Genomic DNA, 26595 nt, shown 5'->3' on the forward strand with positions numbered 1-26595 from the left:
TAAATATTTTTCTGTTATCTATCACGCTTTCCCATGCTTACAAGATTGGCGTGTTCCAAGATCACGCACATTCTCCCACCTTCCTATTTGCTGGAGATAGCTTTTTTTAAATACAATTGGTCACTTAAGTTCGTAGCATGCATTTCTATACTTTCCCACGCTTACAAGATTGGCGGTGTTCCAAGATCACGCACGTTCTTCTACCTCCTATTTGCTGGAGATAGCTTTTTTTAAATACAATTGGTCACTTAAGTTCGTAGCATGCATTTCTATACTTTCCCACGCTTACAAGATTGGCGGTGTTCCAAGATCACGCACGTTCTCCTTCCTCCCTATTTGCTGGAGATAGCTTTTTTTAAATACAATTGGTCACTTACTTCATAGCATGCATTCCTATAGAGTGGTATAGAATTACATCGTAACTCTGTCCACTCAAATATTAGCACGCGCTGTACCGTAGTACGTAGGCTGCGTATTCGACACGTATTAAAATAGAAAATATGAAAACCCGTCCCGTTTTTTCAGCGCACACAACACAGTTCCAGGGTCATATGGCGTACCACCTGGCGGCACTCCATGTACCACTCCCGGTACGCGTACCACAGTTTGAGAACCACTGGTCTAGATAATATTATAAATTATATTGAAGGACTATTTGGACCTATACCTTTTTTTTAAATCTTAATATTTGGTATGACTTAAAAATGATGTTCTAATTTAAGAAAGAGGGAGATCATTCAACATTAAACAGATACAAAGTTGTCTAATCCAGTTTTCTTTACTCCTAGGTCATTGAAAAGAACTCTGGCGGATGGTGGTATGTCCAGATTGGGGAAAAGGAAGGCTGGGCACCTTGTTCCTACATTGACAAAAGGAAGAAACCCAATCTAAACCGAAGAACCAGCACTCTGACTAGGCCAAAGATCCCTCCCCCAGCTCCACCAACCAAAAAGCAAGATCAAGAAGAGGCTGGCCCTACAAGCAGCACCCTTCCAGCTGAAGCCACAGACTCCCCTCAAAAGCCCAAGTATGAGGAGCCAGAATATGATGTCCCTGCCATTGGTTTTGATTTGGAGCCAGAGCCAGACCATGTCAAGCGAGAAACGTCTGTTGATAGTAAGAATGATGATGCATCCTCTGGGAAAAGCTCCCAGCAGTCTTCCAAGCCCTCTCCTGTTTCTTCCCTCCAGAGAGCCTCATTCAAGGTGGGGGAGTTTACTGACGACGTTGCTCAGGAAGAGGAAACTATATACGAGAACGATGGCTTCAGGCCTTACTGTGAAGATACGGCATCCAGCAAAGAGTCGAGTGGTGACTCAGACTCTCCAAAGAGCAACACCCTGTCAACGGCCCACAAAGTTTCATCCTCCAGGTCATCTCTGGGAAACACAAGGACTGTGAAAAAAGTCCAGCCAGAACTAGCCAGAAGCCAGTCTCTTACCAAAACTGAAGACACCAAGCTGAGGTCTTCTTCAGATGCCACCCAGGGAGTAAGTAAACAGCTAGGCCTTAGGAAAGAAGTAGAGCAGAGAATTGGACAAAGCCCTTCTACCAAACCCAAACCCCTGGTAAGACCCAAGCCTTTGCTGACCAAATCGGAGCCTCAGAGCCCTGAAAAGATGGATATCAGTACCCTGAGGCGTCAGCTGAGACCAACAGGACAGCTGAAGCATGGGCTAAAGGCCTCCAAAGGCGAGGATTCAGAAACTGCCTCTGTGATCTCATCAGAGGACTCGGTGTCCTCTCGAAGCACCTCAGATCTCTCCAGCATCTATTCCAAGGGCAGCCGAGGAGACTCAGACTTTGAAACCACCATCTACAGGACCACAGACAGCTATGAAAAAGTGCAAGATTCTGAGATCAGCTTTGCTGCTGGAGTGGAAGTAGAAGTGGTGGAGAAGCAGGAAAGTGGATGGTGGTACATCAAGTGTGGAGATGCTGAAGGCTGGGCTCCAACTTATTACCTGGAGCCTGTGAAGCAGGGAGATGGAGCAGGATCAGAGTCTGAAGGTATCATGTCCAAACAGAGCAGTGGAAGTAAATCCAACAGCTTAGAGAAGAATGAACAGAGAGTTCTAGCCCTGAACAGCATCAACCAGAGTATGAAAAAGACTACTCCCCCAATTCCATCAAAGCCTCCTGGTGGCTTCTCTAAACCAACAGGAATGGTGAATGGCTCTGTGAAAATGAGGAATGGGGTGCGCCAGTTAGCAGTGAGACCTCAGTCGGTCTTTGTTTCAGCACCTGTCAAAGACACCAACCTTCTCTCAGGGTCCTTGCGTAGAAATGAATCCCTTAACTCCACTGACCAGTTGAGATCTGGAGTGACAGTCCGCCGTAACTCCTCCTTCAGCTCCGTGAGGCCGCAGGTTGACAGCAAACTGAGGCAGCCAGATAAAGTGGGAATGGGCAGCACGGAAGCTTTGGGAAGGGTCTCTCAAAGAAATGGGATCCCGGTCTCCACAGTCAAACCCAAACCCATTGAGAAATCTCAGCTGATACAGAACAACCTCAGAGAAGTTTATGTTTCCATAGCTGATTACCATGGCGATGAAGAGACCATGGGATTCCCAGAAGGGACAAACTTGGAAGTTCTTGAAAGGAACCCCAATGGGTGGTGGTACTGTCAGGTGCTTGACAGTGGGCGACCCCAAAAGGGCTGGGTGCCCTCTAATTACTTGGAAAGGAAGAACTAGCATTGTACCTGTTTGTATAAAACAGTTTTTTAAAGACATCTAAATGCAATGTAGTATTATGAACGAGACACTTTTAGTGCTGGTTTGCTAAAACAAAAGAAATACATTAAGACAGTATAAATTGTCAGTGATATGTTACGATTAAAAAAAATAACATTGGCAAGAGATTTGGGGTGGCCACCCCAGTGTCTTAAACAACATTTGGGTTTTATTTTGATAATTTTGATAAAAAGAGAAAGAAGATGATTGCATCTTGTGAAAGGGGTAAAAATGTGCGGGCCTTTTCTGTCACTTTTGTCCATCACTCCCGTTCACCCAACTGTTTGGGTTTGCCGAAAGAATGCCTTTCGAGATGGTTTTAAAAATAAACAAAAGAAGGAAAAAAATCACAGCCTATTCAATTTGGTGCCATAGGAATATGAGTATGTAACAGCATCCAAGCTGTGTTTCAATAATAATTCAAAGGAAAAGAAGTGACCCAAACAAGTAAGTAAAGGAGTTATAAATAAGCCTTGGGTTCTTAAAACTTACATTAAGAAAACACAACAATGACAAAAGGGTATTAGTGACTCAGTGATCACCCATTGAGATCAGAAAAAACACCTTAGATTTTTTTCCTCTTAATTCTTGTACGTTTTGTCTGTATGTTATTTTCATGACTTCCTTAGAGATGTATTTCTGCTCTAGTCTTGTGACATCCATTCTGCATTGTCAGCCTGAAGTTATTTAGCCCCTCTGGCAGATTTTCTGTTATGAAAAATTTGCAGCAAAGAAAGTCACAATTGGCTTACGTTTTTGCCATTTATCTCATTTCTTTCAGTGCATATGTTTTAAAAATTCAGTGTCAAATCCAGTTGAATAAATCTGTCTGAAAAACTTGAAATTCTTTCATCTCAAATTTTCTAAACAAAAGACAAATTCTCATGGAGAACATTGGGGATAGTAATTTTAGTCCCTTGGTGAAATTAATCTGAGCTTTCTCTACCCTTGGGCAGTGATTGGTTTACAGTGTATAAAAGACTTTATTTTTTTTTATAAGTAGTTCCAGATAAAAAAAAAAAATACATTTGTATATATTGCTGCTTTATGTGTTCTCCTAACACCCATCTGCTGATGCAGTGGGGAAGGATAGTGGGAATTAGTTTTCCAGGAAAACAAAACCATACTGGAAAAAAAAGGCTTGATAACTGCCGACAAAACCCAGGGATGTAGCTGTATAGCATTAAGCCCTAAATGTGATTAAACCAAAGAGATGAATGCCATTGTAAAGGAAATGCTGTAATAGCTTTTGTATTTAATTGGAGGGTACATGGAACTTGTTCATTCCAATATCCAAATGCAATTGGCAATTGTAGGAAAGAAAAGGTATAATTATAAAAAAGATTGCTGTAGTATTGATATCTGAAAGCACTTGATATTCTTACCCCTAGACAAATAAAAGCACATGTTGTCGCACAGGGTTCATTTCAAGACAACTAATAATATTGCTGCGCAGTATTATTTTTTAGTTGAATTTTCAGACCAGGGAAGTTTTTTTTAATTTTATTTTATTGATATTACTTTGATGGCACACTTTTTCTTGATTCTAAAAAAGTAGCCAGTTCTTGCCCTTACTGAGATTGAAAGGTCCAGAAGACTCCAGTAAAAGCTGCTTTAAACTGGACTTATACTGGTATCAACTGGAGTCTGGTTTCACTGGTTTGCTTTTAACAGAGCCCCACTGAAGCCAGGTCGAAAGCTTTCATAAAAGATGTGTTTTTCTCAAGAGTGGCATGCCTTCTGCCAAGGTACCGAACAGCATTCACTACTTCAAATGGCTGATGTTCAAGACTGCTGAAATATTTTTCTAACGAACAGTGTGAGCTCTGCAACTGGGTTAAGCACTAACTTTTGTTATAATTTCTGCTGGACAGTATTACATGTAGTATTAGTAAAAGAAGTACCTGCTAGATTGCAGTTATATTATATTTAGCAGAAAGTAGTTTTTGTGGTGTGATAACACGTGAACAATAATGATGAATGAAGTGGTTCATTTTTGTGAATTAATGCACTTTAAAACTTTTTTTTTACCTGAGTGCATTACTTAAAGATGCAGTATAACTCTAAATCAGCACATTATTTATTGAAGTAAAAAATCTTTTTTTATTTATAGTTATTTAAATACATTTTTCGTCTACCTGTTATACAGAATTATAGCACTGTCCGTCACAAGAGAAGCATGTGTGCTGTGAGAGCATTAGTGAATAGGCGTTTTGCTTAGGGCTGAGATACAATGTCCACAATTTTTAAATATAATGATTGTACAACCAATTGGTCACGACCTCAAATACAATTGGATAAAAGCTGCTCATTGGTGCTGTTCTGAATCTTGACATCTTTATCTGTTGCTGTAATTCTTAGCAAAAGTGGCCTCTTGTGATAGACAGCTGTTACTGCAGCTTGTAATTTCCCTGATGGTGTTTCCATTGAAAAACAAAACAAAACAAAAAAACTGTAACAAAACAACTGTACAGAAATTGTATGTTTTCCAAATGGCAATGCAATTAAATTATCGTTATTAGTTTTATAATTATTACAAATATTGTATATTTTGATTTGGCGACCATGTAACAAGAAGTTTATTTTTTCACCTTAAAACATGAAATTACTGTTCTAATGCTGTATACTGCAACTTTAACAATAATGGACACTTCCTATGTCGTTATTGGGACTTATATAATGCCTGATATGTATACTTTTTTATAACAGAAATGAGACTTGGTTTAGACAATCATTTTCCATCTTCTAAATCCTCCCTTTCCACTAATGAGCAATGATTTTTATAAAAGAAAAATTCGATTGTGAAACAGGCATTGCAAAACAACAACAACAACAACAAGAAGATTGCACAAAGCTTTTAATATTTGAAAACTGAGGAGAAACCGGAAATGTGCAAGACTACCATGGAGCATTCCTACAAGTGGAATTTGGAAGACTCTCCCAAAAGTCTTCTGGTTCCAAATTAATCTACACGGTGTGTATTCACAGTGTTTTATAAGGGATTACTTTTGTTTTAAAAATTGTTGTTTCTGCCTCCACTCCCTGTCCCCTGATATCCAGACGAAGGCATTATGTAAAAGTGTTAAATCACTCTTTTAGTACAGCACATATTAATGGTAATTACATTGCTTTTGTTAATTAAATAAAACACTTGCTTATTTGCATCTCTAAGATCACAAGGGAATTATAGTAAGTAGTCATGCTAGACATTTTCATACTATTTAGTTATAATGTAGTGGTAGTGATTTTTTTTCTTAATTGAGTTTTCTCTGATGCATTATCACAATATGTTACTTTTTTTCCCCTTTGTAATGTACATAATCCACAAGTCATAGGGATGAGGAAATGTGCAATAGGAAACTGGCTTCTCAACACAACATGAGCACTGGCTTCTTGGAAAAGAAAATGACTGGATTTCTTGAACACAACACACCAGTGTAAATTCCCATGATTTTAAGTCTCTTTAAGATTACTCTAATATATATTTTGAAAAATAATATCCTTGTATCACATATTCCTGGACAATATGTCTGTCTTTTCAATTAAACTTAAAAAGGTAAAATAGGAAAGCTTGAACTTGCAGAACAAAGGCACTTACGATTGCCCAAACACTGAACGAGAAACATTTTTCTGGAAAAATGTATTGTGTTGCTGACACAGTATATGTATATTTTTGTGCATAACGGAAAGTCACCACATATCTTGTATCTTAAAGAGATTCTTGGAGTCTTTAAAATAAATATTTTAAAATTTGTTAGAATTGCAGAACACATCTACTAAAGACAAAAATGCTAAATTTAAAAGCAAAATGTATGGGTACTAATGTCAAGCAATAGTAATTGGGGTAGAGCTAACTATCAAAATGGAGTAGACAGTATACTAATAGTTAGATCCAGCTATCCTTTTCTCTTTTAGTATAAAAGCTCCAAAACATTCCCAAACAATTCCTATTTCAACTTTTGACAAGAGTGTACTTTAGTTCCGTAGTGCTCAGAAGCCAGTACTACCCAATGGTGAGATTTCTAGCTGTTCAACATGAATATTTGGTTTCTTGGTATTACTGTACAGCTGGGGTGAGATAACCATGTGCAAACCTGTAGCAGGAAATTAGATTCTGTGTGAAGTTGTTGCCTGATCAGTCCTGACCTTGTGTGTATAATTCCAACTTCACTTCAAATGTGAGGAATTTCAAGTAACTGATGAGTCTCATCAAAAATGGGACTGATGGAAATAAGCTCACATAGTGTAGGGTGAGGCATATGAAACATACTTTATAAATAGTAGACTTGATTCCCAGTAACTCTGTTATAGAAAGTTTTTTAGTGTCTCTCATTAAGTTCTTGCAATTTTGCCCAGAAGCCAGACTGAGATGGGCTAGATTGTATGTGCCTTCTATTATTTAAGCTGAACAATCAAGAGGAAAACCTTGTATTACAAACTGTGCCCTTGATGAAAGGTTTTGACTTTGGTTTATTTTGACAAATTCTTTGAGGACTTGTCATATGTGCACTGGGCCATATGAAGTCACAGATACTTCAAAGAAACTGTTTGAATGATAAATTACTCATTTTGAAAAACTGCAAGGTTCTGCCAATTGATCCTAAAAATATTGCTAGTAACCATGTTTTTGCACAGCAAACTGTAGGTTAAAGATCTTGCCAGACACAAAATTCATTTAACACCATTATACAGTACAGTATATGTCATGGTTTCTTCTTTTAGGTAATATTCTACTGTAGAAGTTCAGTTGGCTTCAAATTACATTTGCCTAGTAGTTTCTGAAGTTCCTGTGCTTTATGCTACCATGTTCCTTTGTGAAAACCACATAATGTATGTGCTTAGTCATTTAATCCATGCACACAAGTTGCTCCTTTTAGAGAGTGGAAAAGATTCAGAGAGACTGTGTATGAGGCAGTGGTCTGAGAGTGTGAAATGATGGTTTGTGTGCTGATTCTGAGAAGAGACAGGCTTTTTGATGATGTGTTGTGCAAATGATATGCAAAAATATATTTAGTGGGGAGTGGGCATTCATTTAAAAGAAGAAAACCCACTTGGAAGTAATGCATGCAGTAACATAGTTTAGTAGTCCCACAATTAAAACATTTAGACTAATACCTAAGGCAGAGCTTTTTTAAATGCATTGTTTTCTGGAAATAACTCAATTATAGCTTACTAAATTAAAGGTTTTATGCCTGCTTGACAAAGTTTAAGTAGTGTAAATGTGTGCTCATCTCAAAATTCTTATGTGCCTTTTGTAATTTGAAATTTCTATCCTAGTTATTTGAAGTGTGTAAGGATAGCAAGTGTCTGTAGAGACAGGCAGTAGGAGGGAGTACTGTAAGTAGAAAGTTTATAGTAAGTCTGGCTGTAGTCGTAGATGCATGAGGGAATTTGCAGGTTTCTATTTTAGCTGTTGAGGGGATTTGGTAATTGTTGAAAGAAGTAAGAAAGATGACAGAAAGCTTAAATGAGCGCTATTGTTTTAAAAAGTTGTCGCTGGAATGTAACTGTGCTAAGCTGTTTGAATTTAAACAATTGCAAATGGAAAGTATGTTGACTGTGTGAGGCTAAGCAAAGGAATATGGTGGTTAGGCTAACTTCTTGTCCTGAGCAGTACTGACAGATTTGCTGTTATTAGGCTGCTTTTTCTGTGTGACTGAGTCACAACTATCTAGATAATTTAAAGTTACAAAACATTGTGTGGCAAGATTAATTTTCGTTTCATTTTAGTCTTAGAAGGGATTCGTGTTCATTCTGTGGTTACTATTTTTGTTTTCTCAACTGTAAACTAATGCCAAAAAAGGACTACCAATCCTCTGAAAAGTATATTTTAGTTAGACAACCATTACCTTTCCTTTTCAGTAGACTTTCATAATTCATTTACAGTATGCTTCTTGAAAAACATTACAGCGGTCAGTCAAGTTTTTTTTTATCAATTAGTCATCAAGTTAGACATTTCATACAGTATATCCATTTTTTAATAAAAATGAATTCTCTTGAAAATGCAATGTGAACACCAGATTGTTTGTAGGAGTGGTGCCTTTTTAGCCTCCGTTACTCTTAGTACAGTTAGTCTCAGTTACTCTTAATCAGAAACCAAGGTCAAAACCTGACTAGCACAGGTCTCACTCTCAATCAAAACAAAACATTTTTCATGGTGGTCTTCCCCAGCTTGTCAGCTCCATATACCATCGTGCAATGTGACTCAAGGCGGACCAAATGTGGTGCTATCATATTTGTATGACAAGAAATGTTTCAAGTTTTTGACTATGCTTATGCAATGTTTTGTTAAATGTGCAGCATCTGTTTCTAAGAGAAAGTCCAAGAAGAAAAAAATTAAAGACTGCCAAAAGAGGCCAAAAACAACACCCCATTCAATAAATAATGTCAAAATCGCATGTGAACATCTCACAAGCATGAGCTGACATTTTAAGTTATGTGAACACTTCACTCAAGCCTCTCTTCATTCAAGGCTTGCAGTGGGCATGGGTACAAATCAGTGCATTTGAAGGGAGCCTTTGCTTTCATTTGTTACCCTAGTAACACTTCAATATAATTTTGGTTAATGTTAATCCTGATACTGTAATTATGTTCTTGGTTCTCCTGGGTATGTGAATGATGGGTAGATTGAACATTAATTAGTTAGTTAATGGTCAAGAAAAGGAAGGTTTTCTATTGCAAACAGTGTGCTGCATTTTTCATTTGCTTTGGTAAATCTTTTTGTTTTGTTTTGTTTTTAATTCTTTTTTATATTTTGTTAATGTTTACATTGTATCTTGCATTGCCCTAATGAAAAACACTATAAAATGTATGGCTGTCATGGTAGTTTATTTCCATCTTTTTGTCTTGTTGCTATGGTTTCCAGTAATTGGAAATCAGGATTTGAACGTTATTTTCTTAATGGGGCTACATTTTAGACATCGTGAAAAAAATGGTAACTTCTACTTTTATGTCTTTTATTTTCAAGGGTGGTTTTGTAAATCCAGTGTAGAGTTACCTAAATGGTTGTTTAGAATTATTTTTTATCCATCGAGACCTTGACAGAGTAAAAAGAACTGCATACAATCACCATTTATATACGAGGTTGAAGCATGATGTTGACTTATTCAACATGATTCTAGAAGTGTACTCATTATCAAATAGCCTGGATAGTTCTCCTGTATGAAACCATTGAATAGTGTAGAGTTCAATCAGGTGAAGATACAGTACCTCTTTTATTAAGTCCCTCTTGTGCTTAAGCTCTATTCCACCAGTTTATCCCTCACTCTGCTTCACCAGAATGACTTTCCTTGTGCTCACACAGTGTCACAAAGTGTCAGACATTATTCTTAGGTGAAAATCAGAACCACAAACACCATAACCCTCCAGGAATGTGAACAGGTATGATGTCATGATTTCATGTCACATATTTTATTACACACAGTTGCTGGAGCAGACATTTGCATGGTGGCTTGACAGTCACTGGCTGCTTTAACACTGAATATCGGTGTCCATGTCGGCACGCAGTGTAAACTCAAAACTTTCATTACATTGTATTTTGGCAGAGTGGCTTAACAAGCAGTTCTCGACTGACACTTAAATGAAAATAATACATTGATAAGCAAACAGTCCCTGAATCCCTGAACAAGAAGGTGCTCAATTCAATTATGGGATGCATTTCCCATTCATTATATCTGTAGGACACCATATTAAGCTCAGTACCCAACAATCTAATTTTTGGCTCCCTTGAGGAGCATATCTCACTCATTTATCTTCCAGTTTCAACTAGATAATGCAGAATGCAATTAGATATCCAAGCTGCCTACCGAAATGTGTTGGAGACAAATAATGGTCCTTACCAATACCTATGATTTATTTGTCCCAGATATACTTATGACATAATTCTGGTTTTGGGGACAATGATATTTTTTAATAGGAGGGACATCTTTTTCTGGTATTCGGTTTGATATATTTTTGATATTCAGTTTGATAATATATTGCTTAAGTACTTTGGCAGCAGGGAGATTGCTTTATTTCCTGATCTCAGAAGTTAAGCAAAGTCTTTGCCAGTCCTCAGATGGGAGACCTCCAAGGAAAAACCAGCAGGCAGCTGCAAGTAGACCACTAATGACCCTCTTCCCTCTGAACCAGGACTGTCCAGCATGGTGACCAAGGGCTATAAGAAGTGCTGTCCTTTGGATGAAAACCACTTACAGTCAAGAGTAGGGATAGTAACCCCACTCTAACTTGCCTGGGGCAATTTCTCATTTCTCAGCCTGTGTTGTAACAGTATTGTATGTGTTCCTACTGGCACATAATTGCTGCCATGCATTCCTCAGTAGGTATTCAATGGTGGATAAAGTACCCTCCTGTACGTATAGTGCTTTTGGATCTTTCGGTGACCCTGTATAGGATAAAGGGGTTAGAAAATGGATAGTATAAAAAGTACTATATAAATGCAAGAAATACTGTCCATGCTGATGAAGTTGAAACTTTTCCTCATTTATCCTTGTAACATTTTCCTAGTTCTTAAGACTTGTTACATTTGTGTGCTTCTTTGCACAAAAAGTGTGCTAATCACAAATAAACTCAAGTGAAGTGAAGTGGCCACAGTTCTTACATATATAAGCACAGGGTCCTAGTAGTTTCAAAATCTGCTAAGAAAAAAATATTTTATAAGGTGCTTTTTGACTACAAAATCTACAAAAACAAAGAAAGTGTCAGGATTTATTCTAGGGTGAAAATCCAGAGGTTGCCTGTTATTCCACTTATTTCCATGAGGTGGTGCTCCCTAGCTTCCAACAAGTTACTAGGACTTCCTTTCAGTTTCATTCTAGGCACAGTATAGAGTATTCAAAAGTTTATCTAATCAAGCATAATTCTCAGAATTTGACACTGAAACTCGTGGGCCATTAAACAGTCATAGTTCATGTTATCTTTTTGGATCCAAAGCTATGTTATCATACAGTATGTGAGTACAATTCTTTCCTGTAAGCAGACAAGAAGGCTAGGTTTTCTGCTAATTGGTGCAAACAATGTCCTTCACTTTCTTATTTCAGCTTCAGCTTCAACCTTTCAAGATATAGGCTGTAAACAGATTGTATAGGGTGAAATCATACTATTAATACCATTACACTGCACATCCAGAGTATCAAGAAGAACCTCTCGTCCAATGCTTGAAACTAATATTTCATAATGAAACTTCAAGTGCAACAGAAAAACACTCGCATAAAACTGACATAATGGAAACACATCTTAAAAGTTTATTGACAGCCACAGTCATCGGACTTGCACAATGAACAGAGTTTACAGATCACTTACAACTAATCATAAATAAACACAAGCTAAACAGTATTCTAAAATATGAGACAAGAAAAAAAACATTCACCTTACTTTTAAAGGAAAAGAATCTCTAACACACAATGTAAGTGCTGCCTACAGCACTGGTGGCTTAATCCTGTTTTGGTCCCATCTTTTTTCCAGATTGTATGAACAATTAACTAAATTGGAACTAACAGCAGGGCGGGGTATGTAGGGGCTTTTTTAAAAAAAGTTTTTTTTTTTTACATTACAGATTGTCAAGCTTACAACATTTTTCATCTGTAAACAGTATTAGATGATTTCTGAGAAGGGCAATATAAGTCATATTCTGAAAAAAGTCCTGTAAATCTCATCTAAAAAACGTGTACATGAACAAGGTCTCAATTCTGATTAAGTAAATTACTACAGAGACAAAAAAATGACCACTTAATGTTCTTAAAAGAAACTATACCACTTTGAAAAGACAACTTTCCATATCTGCAGTATCATGCTCTTGCTAATTTCTCAGACAGCTTTTTTTGTGTTAAATCATTAAACCAAAGGGTGCTTATGAATTCATTTGGCCTAGTCAAATAACTGTACTGTGAATCTGTGCTGTGGAGGAATGACATATTGAAAGGGGTGATATGGATATTGATTGATAAGAGAGCTATTGGCATAACCAGTATCCACCCACCTGACAACCAGATCATCATGGAAATGAGTAACTTACACACTGAGCCAATATAGCACCCTCTGGCATGTAGAGAAATGATTACGCTTTAGGAAGCTGGAATATTGCAAGGAAATAATAAATTAGACAACCAGATATCAAAGATAATGGAGAACTAATAGATAATATGTGACTATACTTTAGAAATCATCTAATTCCAGCATGGTAAGAATAATTTTCTAAATGGTTTGTATGAATTAAAGAATTGTTGTGACTTGGCATCATTTACACAAGACAGGCAGCTTTGGATCAGCTGGTCCTGGATTGTTGAGGTTTACCTTTGAGGTTTTAAAAAATTAATTAGGCAAGAAGCTGGAAAGTTGACCCTTAAAGAGTCCTAAAAAAAATAGAAAACTCATTCGGGTGGGCTGGACCGCAGGAAGATACAGTACCTGTTTGAAATACTGAGGTTATTCGTATTGTACCAAGGGCAGTACAGTATAATAACCATCAGAGCTAATGTCATATTCTCTAACCATAAGCATTGTAATTGGAATGACAATTCTTTTGGACAAATATCAGTGTTTCCAACATTTCCCACAGGTTCCAGCATGATGTGTTAGTACAATAATCCAACAGACTTAAAGAACTGCCCAAAGGCACAATATATTTATATAAAAATAGTTTCAATTTTCTTTACATATTCATTTTAAAGCAAAAGACCTCCCATTCTATTGTCATGAAAGGAGGTATGAGATGATCGATGTATGTTTATCTGAGTTCTATGAATCTGTAATACACTTACAAAATGATAGTCTAAGCATGTTTTTACAAATAATATATAGACATTTAAAGCAAGTTTACAGAACACACAGTTTCTGACACTGCAGCTGCTTAAATTGAAAACAAAACTTCAAAATTAAACATAAATTATAATTCTACTACAAATAAATAACATACACAATAGCAGATTTGTGTTTTTATTATTTAACCTTAGGAACATGAATGAAGATCGGTTACTGTGAAGACAGTGAAAACTTCAGCAGCGCAAATTGAAATCAAAAGCTTTTCAACAGCATACAATACAATAAGCTACTGTAGTTATCCCTCCTAATGTTTACCTTATCCCAGAAAAAGGTTTAATACACATTCAATTGACTGTAAATGGCTATTCAATAACATGTACAGTAGATAATAGTCAATGGACATGCAACCCAGGAGTGTCTATGTCTATTAGATGTTGCTTATCAATTGACTTTTGATTTACACGTTAGTGACAGCCAATCTGAGACATACAGTAATTGAAGGTCTACTAAACCATTTATTGAAGGTGTAATCAAACTTTGATGGCCATTGTAAAAGCACAGCAAATTGTCTCAGATTCATAGTGGAAAAATCTGATGTCTAGACAAGAACGTTCAAACACAAATTATGATAAAGCTGGGCAAGGGATTGTAGAGCTTCAGACAAAATAACCAGCACTTACCACAGAAAATATTTCACTGATTGTGGAGCTTCCAAAACTTAAAAAACTTTTGCAGAAATGAAAATAATTTTAAAAGCTTGAAATCTGAAACCTGACCTTTTTTTACATTGCAGAAGCATGTCTTTGTATCAGCACTGTAGATACTATGAAAAGTGATTACTGCCTGTGAGTATATTTGTGTTCCCTGTACACACATTATATTTTATGTATGTCAATAGTCCTTTTCATTATATACTTAGAGGCATTAAATCCACCTCTATATACAGTATATTCACCTGCAGATATTATTATCATTATTTCTATAGTCTACATATACAGTACACAGAAAGATTTCCAGATGTTATTACTATTACTATTTATGAGTAAAACATTAGTTTAGATTGTGCTTAAAAATCCAATTAATTCATACCATATTAAAATCCTTTAACCAAAGCTTTTCCAAAAGCCAGTGTCTATATGCCCATTACCTACCTTTAGAATATCAGAAGAGAGATTTTGTTATTTTTTCTGAAATAATTAGACATCTGCAAGAAAAAAAGTAATTAATCAAGCTTTTAATCCAGGCTGCCTTGGGACCTATTTGCTTAAAATAATATCTTCATAATACCAAAGTAATCAAGCTACAAGGTTTGTGTTTTGTAATGGACCATCATATTTTTTTCTTTCAGACAAAAACAAGCCTAATGGAACTTTAGAGTAAAATATGAAGCATTTTTATGTTTCCCTTAAAAACATAATTGCTAGATAATTACTCACTCATACATTTTAACTTTGGATAACGCAATACTGAAAACATTCTGCAAAATGTTTTCCCTTCATAAAAAGAAAAGAAACATTGCACAGAAACATTCCACACTTCCGGCTTAATCAACAATTGCTGTTTCCCCATGTTACAAGTTCAGAAAGGGTTCTCAATATTATTTTTTCCTTTTTACAATAATTAAAAAAATAAATGGTGCCATCTATGTTCTAATAGAAAAGGTGGGAGTGAACAGTACGCAAGGAATACTCAGAGTAGATACTGAACCATATTGTTTGTTTGGGTGCTTGGAGTGTTTGAAGACCACTCCGGAATCTTCAGCACTGACTGACTTCATTGGGTATGTCTAATACAGGCAGAAACAGATTTTAAGACGACTTATGGTGCAATAGTCTTCGGTGTCAGTCATTCAAACTACAGCATGGATCCAATTCAGGATTGGAAATACATGGTGTACTGCCTAAACCTGCAACATGCTCATTAGACACTAATGAATCAGGATTATTTCAGCCCCTAAACATTTTGAATATATTTCCAACAGTCCAGTTGTGTTACTACAACACTTTCTGAAATAATTGTTACTGTATGTGCAGTACAGTAGGCCTCCATAGAGTGATCATAGAATAATGAATTTAATAGCTCACTAATAGTAAAATAAGCAATGAATATATATGAATATAGCATATGGGAGATGGTAAATGCAGGGAGAGGAAAATGCACCTTAGTTTAAGTCAATTGGCTATCATTCCTTTCAGTTCTTTTATACTTGCCTGTCCACTTCAGCGTTGTTATGATTTGCACTTCAAACCTTTTTTAAAACTGCTCACGTTCAGTTTGTACATGGAAGAAATGTATTTCCAACAGGAAAAAAAAGAAATTCAGAGTTCAGACAATGCATCATGTCTATTCACCACATCACTCACAGTCTATGTGTAATCATAGCACTTCAGACTCAGACTCTCATGACAGTAAGTTCCCTTTTTGACCATGATGAACATTTCTCATGTGAAGGATAAAAGTTGCATTATTTAATGTTTTAGAATAACTGAGATCTAAAATGGCCTTAAATTCAGACTCTAAGGTTTCATTTCATTTAGGCATTATATAACCTCCCAGATTTAGGGGGTGGGTGAATGTTATCAAGACAGACAAGCTTGCATTGTCTTAAATTGATATACAGTACAACAGATGGTGGCTTAGAGAAGCACAGTGATGCAGTGGTTAGCAATCCTGCCTCGAAGTGCTGGGCCAGACTGGTTGTGAGTGTGTGAGTCTTTCTGTGTCTGTGTGTGCCCTGTGATGGACTGGTGTCCTGCCCAGGGTGTACCCCACCTTGCACCTTTTTCTTGCAAAGACAGGCTTCCTCAAGATCCTGAAGTGGATGATGTATGTAGAAAATGGATGGATGGTTGGCGGTGACTTGCAGATAATGTTGGAAGCAGTGGTACACTCAGGAAGGTTTAATTGCCACATTGTGATATGCCATAATGAACAGTGGTGCCATTCAATGGCAAGCCACTCTCAGGCAGCTGTATGAAAGGCAAACCAACTCTTTATGAATCTTACAATAGCTGGCATAATATCTCTGCAGAACCCTATGGACACCTATAGTACAGTGACTGTTTAAGTAACATTATTCGTAGCACTCTTGTCTATTTGTTTAGTGTTGAGTATTACCCACTTTGCTATAATGTTTGTTGCTTTCCAAATTGCTGCTTAAGTGGAACTGTCCAAAACTGCACAAGAACAGAAGTTCTGTTATAAGATGGCAGTATCCCTTTGCGGCTGAGAAGTTGACCAATTAGCTCCTTTTCTCTGTGAGACTCCGTTTATATTCCATAGACTGGTGTGGAGGGACGCACATAGCTCAGTAAAGGAATTAAAATAATGTTTCTTCTTCATCCATACTTCATTGGAATTCACAAACATTTATGCCTACTGAAGAATGCAGCTATTTCCAGATGAAGAGCCACTGTCCAGCTCACCCAGCCCAGGCATAACCAATAAACATTTCAACACCAGGATACTCCTGGTTAGTGTCTCTGAAGCACTAAGTACCCTCAGTAATGGTGGTATTCATAAGAGGATGCATTTCTGTCCCAAGATCTTCCAGGTCATAACATATAGAGAACCAAAGAAATTGAATCTTACTGAAATTAAGGACCTTAGTGGATTCCTTACTTTATCTTATCAAACCCAGAACATTTTCCTTAATAATAAATCAGTAACTGAAATGGCTCATCTTGTACCAGATGAGTGTTCCTTTAACATACAGGTCTTTCTCTCTATCTTGCTTTCTGAATGTATAGTGATGTACATCTATGTGCTTCGGTAGGTCTTTATGATGTCTTTGATGCTCCTCCTGCATATTGGACAGCAGGCGTTGGACATTTTCTTCAACTTTAACCCACAGGTGTAGCAGAGACACATGTGCCCACAGGCATAGATCACAGTGTCAACCATGTTCTCATAGCAGATGGTGCACTCATCAGTCCAGGATCCGGAGCTTGATGGGAAGGTTGGGGACTCTGGGAGACTGATGGGGGAGCTTGGAGTTGTACCTACAGGGTTAGGAAACACAATAAATCTTTAAAATCAGGATTCTGAAATGTTAAGGACAGCATTCCAGCAAAATAGGTGTACCTGGGATGCCAATCATCAAAAATAATATCATGACCAACAGAAAAACCCTGGAAAAACTTTTTGGATACATAAATGTTACTCATTTTTTCCTGACAAATTGTTTTATTCTTTTGTAGGATATCTTTCATTTTGGTTTCAAAGTAAAGGTTAGTATTTTTTTTGCTTAAAGGTGTTATTAGTGTACCACTTTCCTTTTTGCTGATTACAAAAACAAAAGCATTAGCAAAACTGTAAATGACATAAAGGTTTTTCTGCTGCATTGGTACTGAAAAAAACATCAGTGTCTAAGAAACAAAATATCTGGTGATCCTTAAAATTGAGCTGTTCCATAATTTGTTTCAGCTGGTTGATGTAGAAGTCCTCAAATCCTTTAAGCCAGTTTTCTTTCTAGCGAAACTGGTCTGTAAAGTGTTTTAAAGAGATCTTGGAAAACACCCCGACATCATGACATCACACATTGGACTGAACATATTGCCACAATCCTTTAAGATCCCTTCTGGTCATAATTTACCAGGAAAATGCTAAATACCATGTGTAGGCAGGCATGTAAGGGAGCAATACAATCCATTTCAGAGAATTAACCCAGCTCAGATCAAGATATTTCTTTTAAAAGTGACAATCCAGGGGTGTCACCCACTAATTTTTGTTTGTTTTGATATACATATAATATTGTACTGCTGTTTTGTTCGTACCCTTTGATATTCTTATGTATTATAAGTGCTTGTCAATTTATAATGTGTTATATGTGTGTATTAGTGTGTTTTTTGTTGCAGTGGGACATCTTTTAAAGCGATGTACTGTAGTACAATATAAGTAGTACAGTTATCTACTGATAACTCTCAAGGAGATTGTGACAATGTTATAAGAACCATAAGAATTTGGATCCTGTTTCTTAGTCTGAAAAAAGTGTATTTTCTGTAAAGCAATTTTGATTAATTTTCTAAAAACATAGCAGAACAATACAACGATAGCCCTCTGGAAACAAAGGGAATCCTAAAATAGACAGCTATAGTACTGTAGGAGTATGTGCAATAACGATCTGACAGTGTCAACAGCAGCACTCTAGGATCTGAGCAGTAGCATGTTCCACATGAACAATGCTGCGATAAGGAGTGATCCAATTATGTCAGGGGAGGGGATCTTTTTAACAGCAGTAAGATCAGTCAACCAGATCTTTCTCTTGCTGCATGAAGAGTTATCATTTGGTTAGTGTACTAGGTGAGAGCAAAAAATAGCTTTGTTTAGACTAGCAGATGAAGAAGAAACCACGAGTAAATGTTTCTAAAACATTACCGTATCTCCCAAAACATGTGAAAAAAGTTACCTATAGCATCCCATAGACAAAATGCACATCAGATACTGGGGACAAGATTCATTATAGCAGCATCTATGAGGAGTCAAGTACAGTCTGTGAAGAAAATTGAACTGAGGTTAAAGACTTTTGATAGCTGAACTTGTAATGGACCAGAAAAGTAATTCTTGCGTAACAGTCAAATCCTGGTTCCCGATACTAACACTGTGTGGCTCTACAGCTAAATGTTTGTATAATAACCTAAAAGGTTTGTTCTGCCCCTGAAATCCATCTGACTGCGCTTGGGGTGTACAGAAAACTTCGCCCCTAAGGGCAAATCATAGGCAAGCATAGAGAAAAAGAGATGCAAGTAAAAAATAGAAGTGACACGTATCATGTCTTGACTTACATGGATCAGTCTCGTTTCCACTCATGACCTTGTTACAGACATTGATGCTTCACCTGAATGAAAACCTCCTAAATGCCAAATGGAGAACCAGCTGTACTTACCTCCTGTGGAGCTGCAGAGGGCGCCAGAGCCACTGGCATTGAGGGTGGGGTCTGAGTTGCCACTGCATAGCCCTGTGGGGGTGTTAGGAGTGGAGGAAGGGGAGCTGGGAGCTGAGGGGCCTCGTGGATCAGGTAAGTGTGTAGAACCTGGAAGCACAAATGCAGCACATCAATGTAGAATTAGCCTTACACACTAACCCAATGTTCTGCACTCCATAATACAGTGTGTTAACCTGAATTCATGTTATACTTGGTCACGGTTCAAATGTTCTTTGAGTCAAGGATTTGTTTTTTGCGTGTTCAACATTTGAAGAACGTAGTGCTTTCCTTATTTTGTACAATAAAGCTACAATGTCCAAGAGGAGCAGTCCAACGGAGTTGATTTGCGTTTTCTTTTAAAATGCATAAAAAAAGGAAGTACTGGTTTGTGGTGTACATCAGTTGAAGGTCTCCAAAGTGAAATAGAGCTGAAGTCTAGATGTTCTGTCTACATAAAGAATGTTCTAATCCACCCAGTATATCTCCTGTATGACAGACCTGCAAATTTCTGCAGATGTAATCTTGACTTTATTTGCCATGTTCTTTACACAGTATGTAGTAAGCAGTCACTTGCTTTTCTCTACAAGCTCCTGGTAAAATTAAAGAGGGATGTAGTCATTGCTGGCTTCTGCAAAGGAACATGTCGTCTTTTTTTGACACAGGCAGAATACTGTGTAGCAGTGCCTCTAGGGCTTGGCATAAACATGCTTGTAAACACCTTCACACGTAGTGCACTTTATGACTGAAAAGGAGCTGACCCTTAGATACAGTATGTCTATGTATTACTCAACCACTGTAGCATTTTGCAGGATTTTGAAGAAATGAAACAATTCTCTGACACATGACTGCTGCCTAAATTACTTTTGGAAAATATGAGGAAATTAGAAGGTAACTTAATCTTGTTTTGCAGAAGGAATTCAGGCACTAGCCTTTAATGACAGAATTGTTTTTCAGTTCCTACAGTATTCTCTCTCTGATAGCTACCACCTAATCCAATAAAAACAGTCCAGATGTGTTTGATTGTCAGGTTTGTTCTTGTAAATATCCTGACTTTATACAGTAAGAGCATTTTAATGGAATAAATGAGATAGAACTGCTAAAAGACACAAATGTAAGAATCGATGAAGAGCCTATTTTAGAACACTGGGTAAGTTTTACATGTTGTTTAAGGTGCAGTATGAGTGAAACAAGAAAAACTGACCATGACTATTTGAAGTTACTGTATAATTTAGCTTTGGCAGTCAACTAAGAATCATAGATCTTCAAATGAAAGGAAACGTAAGACTGATCAAACTGTCTTACCATGGAGAAGTTACCACGGAGCACTTTCAGGCTGATTGGGGATAAACGGTTATATTCATAAAATGAATTGGAATTGTGACAAGATTTAATTAATGAAGGATTCCTTGTGTGATAGCATTCCAAGCAAAACTGATACTGGGCTCTGCAAGCAGATAAAGAGTTACAGTATGTGAATAAATGCTCAGTTCTTTCATTTCCACTGAATTCAAGCTACACAGTGCAGATCTGCAAGGCAGTTTCACAGTTTTGTTTAGCAAATACAGTACATTGTTTGAACACTGTCACTACACTACACTACATAAATAAAATAAAAACTATTTTTTTAGAATACACCTAAAAATGTTTTTTTTTTCTTTCTAGTTGAAATTGGAATAAAAAGTAGTTTATGGTCCAACTTGGAGCACAGAGCTATGAACATCCATCAAGGTGCATTCTGAATAGGGATTGACCATTGGTGAGAAAAAGTATTTGTTGTTAGAAGAATACATACAGCATACAGTAGGTGCCTAAGGTAGAATGTGTTTGAGGGCATTTTGAAAGATGAGGCCAATTTTACATGTATCCTTATTCTAAAAGTGATGAGCCGAGATAAGTATGGATCAAAACTGCACAGTTTCCAAATTTTCAACAGTGTGCAAATGCCACAAAAACCTTAACCTACTACTGTGTAGCTCATTCATTAGCATACAAATGTGGTAATATCGTTGTGTTCAGAGTGTAAGCCCCCTGTGTGCAAGATTAGTAACTAATAATTCACTATGTTTTGGCCTCTTAAACTGTTTTCTTTAATGCATTAACCTGCTGGTGAGGTTTTCTATCCCCCAATTGTGTTTCCTACAGAAAGAAAATATACAGTATAAAAAAACGTACTGAAGACAGACTTCAAAACTACAGAAGAAATAAATACAGTAGGTTTATCCAATGCATAGATTATCTTACAGTTTTGAAGTATAGTGTGTTTTCACTTGACTGAAAGCCACCTAAAGTTTTGGCAAACTGCATGAATGTAAATGTGATGTACAGTAAACATGTATAATAAATACTGAATGGTATAATGATGGGACAGAATAAGTTGAGAAGACTTTTAATGAACCAGATAGATGGTTCATTCCTTGCAACACCATTTATACTATAATTTATATAGTACTATAATAACTTGAAAAAGTCACTCAAGTATCTTCAAGGGCTTGAAGTTAACTGTGGTTTACTGGCCTCTTTCCCTTATCCAACCTACCTCATTTTTTGGTACTGTCAATTCATTCATTTTTAATAATCGGTGGACAGAACACAGGAAATATTTGCCAAACTGTTTTCCCTTCATAATAAAAAAGAAATTCCATGTTTTTCTCAATAATTAATGACTGCTTCCTTGTGTTACAAACTCTTAGGGGGCACATTGTTGGTGCCTTCTAAGTTTTAATGGAAAAGTTGCAAGTGAACAGTTTAAGTGGTAAACTACTCCTGTCCTTCCTGAACATACAGTAATCCCCTTAGAGGTATTACAGTACCTTCCAAGTGCAACAGTGCTTTTGTTTATATTTCTTGACTGCTGCCGAGTCAGGGTGTGGCTTGTTACCTATGGTAATATGTGGCTTGTTCTGGTAACATGATAACTATAAAATTGTATCTGAATGCGGTTTTTGTATTCATTTTTACACTAGGCCTTGTCCTAATCCTGGCCAACAAAGGTGACCTCAATTAGGTCAGCCTACAGCTGTCGTTTCATTTCGTGAACACTCAAACCTGAGAAAAGGCAACACTGAGCCAGTCAGGAAGTGGCTCCCAGCCAATCTAAAACACAAGAATCAAAGAGGACTAAGATGGCTGTATAATCTATTTATTAGCATGCGAGTGCACAAATATTATGTGTTGAGAGCATGCCGTAAGCAAGATTTGCAGTTAATAATTTATTATCTTCTGGGCTGAAGCTATTTTTTGTGTTTTAATGCATTAACCCACAGGTGACATTTTTCTTTCTCCTGAATGTTTCCCATAGAAACCCTTGTTCTCCAATGGAAAGAGACTTTAAAAATAAAGGTTTGCAGACAACAAAAACAACTTTCTTGTAGGAATTTAAAGATATGGCCATTTTTTGTCAAATGGATGATGTGGCTTTTGTTGCCTTTGATTTGATTGATCAAATCAAAAACCTAAACAGTTTGGCTCCATGATATTTTTAGAGATGGCTGAGCTCATTCCCCACAAGACACCAGCTGACACTCGGGGATGCAACAGCAATATTTGCTGTCTTTGTTGCTTTGATACACAGATTTAGGATAGGGGATCCTAGTAACAGTCAGGAGTCTGTAAGAGACTGTCTGGCTTTTTTGTTTCTAAATGTTCTCCTGTTTCCCCAAAAGAGAGCTCACATCTAACTTCAGACAATAACTTTTCTATTTTGGACTAATGGACATGAAAGTACCAAAACAACAAATTAAAATCAATAGTAAACTGACTTGGTAAGCTCTGTCTTGTTGAATCTTGAAACCTCAGATGATGGAAGTTCCCTCATTTTACCTAAATTGTTTACGAAAAGGCAAAAAAAAATGAGCATAACTTTTAAAAACATGAGATGGAAACTGTACCTTATACATATATTCCTCAATAATTAACAGTAGTTTTAAACATCTGCTTTCCACAGAAACAAGAGGCAGCTATACAGCACAACAAAGTCTTCTAGTGCAGAATCTGTATTCATGTTTTATATTGCTATTGCTTATAATGTTACATCCATTCTTTTTCTAACCGCTTTATCCAATACAAGGTAGCAGGGGAGCCAGAGCCTATGCCAGCAAGCGACAGGCACAAGAAAGGACACACCCCAGCCTGGATGCCAGTCCATCACAGTGTATACACATACACACACCAGGGCTAGTTTTCCCAGAAGCCAATTAACCTACCAGTACTGTACTGTATGTCTTTGGACTGTTGGAGGAAACTGGAGCACCTGGAGGAAACTCACATGAACACAGGGAGAACGTACAAACTCCATTCAGATAGCACTCCAGGTCTGGGATTGAAATGCTTGGCAGCAATACTAACCACTGCTCCACTGTGCCACTCCAATATGCCCCAACATATTACATGTTATTATACGAGTATTGCTGATTTGTTTAGTTACCTGATTGGTCTCTGTTTTAGTCATAATATACAATTAATGGCTACTTGTGTAAAAAATGTCATGTGGCAACCAGATTGACTCATTAACTAATAAGACCCAATGGTCGGTTTTTAGGGTGCTATGCCCCAATGGATTGTGTCAGAAGACTTATTTATGAAATTTGCGGGTACACTAACTGCATACTAAGCTGAACATGGGATCACATGGTACTTTTTTGAACGTTTTGAAAACAGTGCTAGTGTTCAGGTGACTACCCTTTGTCCTCTTCTGACAGCCTTTTCTACATTCATCTGTTGGTCTACAGTATGTAAGCCCTGAAGGGACCTTGGCTCTCTCTCAAAGCTTGCAACAAAATCCCGCTGCCTAGATTGGATTGGGATGCTTCTTTTCAGTTATAATCCCCCCCGTATCATCTTTCCCTTTCTCCATTATGTACTAAAGGCATTTTATTGGAAGACTTTCACTCCTTTGCCAGAGATGGATTTAACTGCCAAGTTGTAACCATTCCCAAAGGCTAAAAAATACAGTACATAGAACATAAACTGTCAACACAAGCTTGAGCACAGCTCGAGTTTTAGGTGTGGCGTGCTGTGTGTCACAACACTGTAGGGCTTTTCTTTCCAACAATCATCTACACACGAGTACAACTACCCACACAGTGCCCCTTAGACACAAGCAAATTCTGGACCATGTACCAGATAATTTGTACCCATGACACAGCTGCTTTCAAAGCTGCATGGCTTTTTCTCTGTCCCCTGTGATTGCAATTGGTCAGATCTAAAAAAAAATCCTGACTTGTGCTTCTGCATTTTATGCATAAGCATTCCTATTTCCTAACCTTCTCACTTTTCTGGTGTTGGGCAGAAACAAAATCAAGTCCTGGCTTCTCAAATCAAGGTCCCAAACTACTTGGCTCCTAATTCTATGTTGTCAATTTTTCAAAGTCAATGTAAATACAGTGCAATGAAAAACAATATCTGTTACAAAGTACTGAACATCACAGGCTAGTAGCATGTGTGGCCACTGATGGAAATGATACTGTACAAGTTCTACTGTACAGCCACAACATATGGCCTACACCAGGGTGCAGATGCAGTCTTATGAGATTTTGTCCTATTCCATTTGTAGAGGAATGTGCCTTTTCAGTAGTCTTTTTGCCATAGATACATCACATCATCCTAATTTACAAGACTTTGATCAATACAGTTTGATCTAGTCCTGTAAATCTCTTTAGGCACCTAACTTATGCCTAAATACACTTGGCAAATAATTGACTATCACAAGCTGGACTTGACCATTGAAAGCCCAATAAAAATGTGGACTTTCCATCTTGATTTGTAGCTGCATTTAACTCTGGAAATACAAGGTCATAATTTACATCAACAAGAGAGCCTCTAGTATATTTTTAGAAGCCTTATCTCATATGTCATCCAGGCCCATTAATCTTCATTTAAGAATCAATCTGTGAAAGTGGATCTCAGCGCGAAGAAAACGTGAGTCAGGGCTTGTGTGTGCTGCTGTGCATCTCCACACAGGAAGCCAAGCAGGCGCACACTTGTCTTCAACTCCCCCGCAGTGCAGGATAGAGCAGAGCAAAGCTGTCGAGGAGATGTGGGCGAAGATGCAAAACTGAAGGTAGTAAGACAAGCTCTAAGTTCTGGAGCAGATGTAGGTGGCAGAGTGAGCATGGACAGTGTCAAAGATGATTGGAATACATAATGCACCCATGAAGACCTCGTAAAAAACTTGCCTCACCTCCCCTGCAGCCCAGATATAAACTCTGCAGCCTAGTGGCCTGAGATTGAGGGCGATGAAGACCTTTGAAGTACCTTTAATGATGTTCCATAGTGGATATTGTCAATGATTTCTTTTTTCTTGAGATAATGTTTAAGGAACATCAAAACGAAAAGATTGGCACTGTTTAGAAGAAAACCCTATGAGAATTTTTCTTATCTCAGTATTTGTCAAAACAAAGATTGAAAAAGCAGGGTAATTCAAAAAGACCAAATTAAAAGGGAACATTCTTGTATCTCAATAAAAGCTGTAAAGGTCAGTGGGTGCTTTACGGCTAAAAAACACATTTACTATCTCACTCCAAGTATACTTCTGTGTGTTAATTGATAGTTTCACACAAATCCTGTGAATAGCAATGAAAAGTGATGTCTGCAAAATTTCAAAGCTTTCCTTATTGACTATACCAACAGCGTATGAGCTAATTAATTGTTTTTTTTTATGGTTTTATAAGGTCAAAACACTTTTTGTCCCATATCACTGAAATTGCAGAATCACATGTTCATTGCACTTACTGTATTATTATGAGACACAATTAAAAAGTTAAACTCAGCCATTACTCTTTTTTGATGAAATTACATTTTAGTTAGATGTCTAATGAATCTGGAAAACTTATTTCTTACAAGTAAAGGATAACTGTTAGAGACCTCACAGCAATCTTTGTACTAAAAAATCATGCTGAGATAAGGTTTAAAACACTAGCCAGGACCTTCAACTTAACAATTCAGAACAAAAATAAATAAAGAAGGCATAAGAAAGTAAAATACCCATGTTAAATATATATATATATTTTTAAGTTACAAGTAATTTTGTTGTTTTGTGGATGGAACAATATATGGATAATATGTATAGCGCTACAGGCTATATGCTAAAGTTGCTTCTATGATAAACAGGTTTGCATGAAATAGTGGTGATATACTGTACTGTATGTTTTAAGCACTACAGTGGTTTATGTAGTAAATGTA

The 26595-nt window shown here is 37.1% G+C and overlaps 2 protein-coding genes across 7 annotated transcripts in view; one reads left to right on the top strand and one right to left on the bottom strand.

Annotated features, from left to right (window-relative positions):
* sh3pxd2aa (SH3 and PX domains 2Aa) overlaps nt 1-2928 on the top strand; it is a 142321-nt gene extending 139393 nt beyond the window's left edge. For all 6 annotated transcript variants that reach the window (XM_088917581.1, XM_088917583.1, XM_088917582.1 and 3 more), the window contains one exon: nt 789-2928. In XM_088917581.1, coding sequence (XP_088773707.1) covers nt 789-2696 — 1908 coding nt within the window. In that variant the 3' untranslated portion in view covers nt 2697-2928. The remainder of the gene's footprint in view (nt 1-788) is intronic.
* A 9029-nt stretch (nt 2929-11957) lies between these two features.
* The window catches only part of neurl1aa (neuralized E3 ubiquitin protein ligase 1Aa), a 61978-nt gene continuing 47340 nt past the window's right edge, over nt 11958-26595 (bottom strand). The window contains exons 5-6 of the mRNA XM_088917587.1: nt 19378-19524; nt 11958-17494 (exon numbers count right to left, since the gene is read on the bottom strand). Coding sequence (XP_088773713.1) covers nt 17253-17494; nt 19378-19524 — 389 coding nt within the window. The 3' untranslated portion in view covers nt 11958-17252. The remainder of the gene's footprint in view (nt 17495-19377; nt 19525-26595) is intronic.

This window comes from Atractosteus spatula, chromosome 5, assembly GCF_055471065.1.
Source record: "Atractosteus spatula isolate fAtrSpa1 chromosome 5, fAtrSpa1.hap1, whole genome shotgun sequence".
Lineage (NCBI taxonomy): Eukaryota > Metazoa > Chordata > Actinopteri > Semionotiformes > Lepisosteidae > Atractosteus > Atractosteus spatula.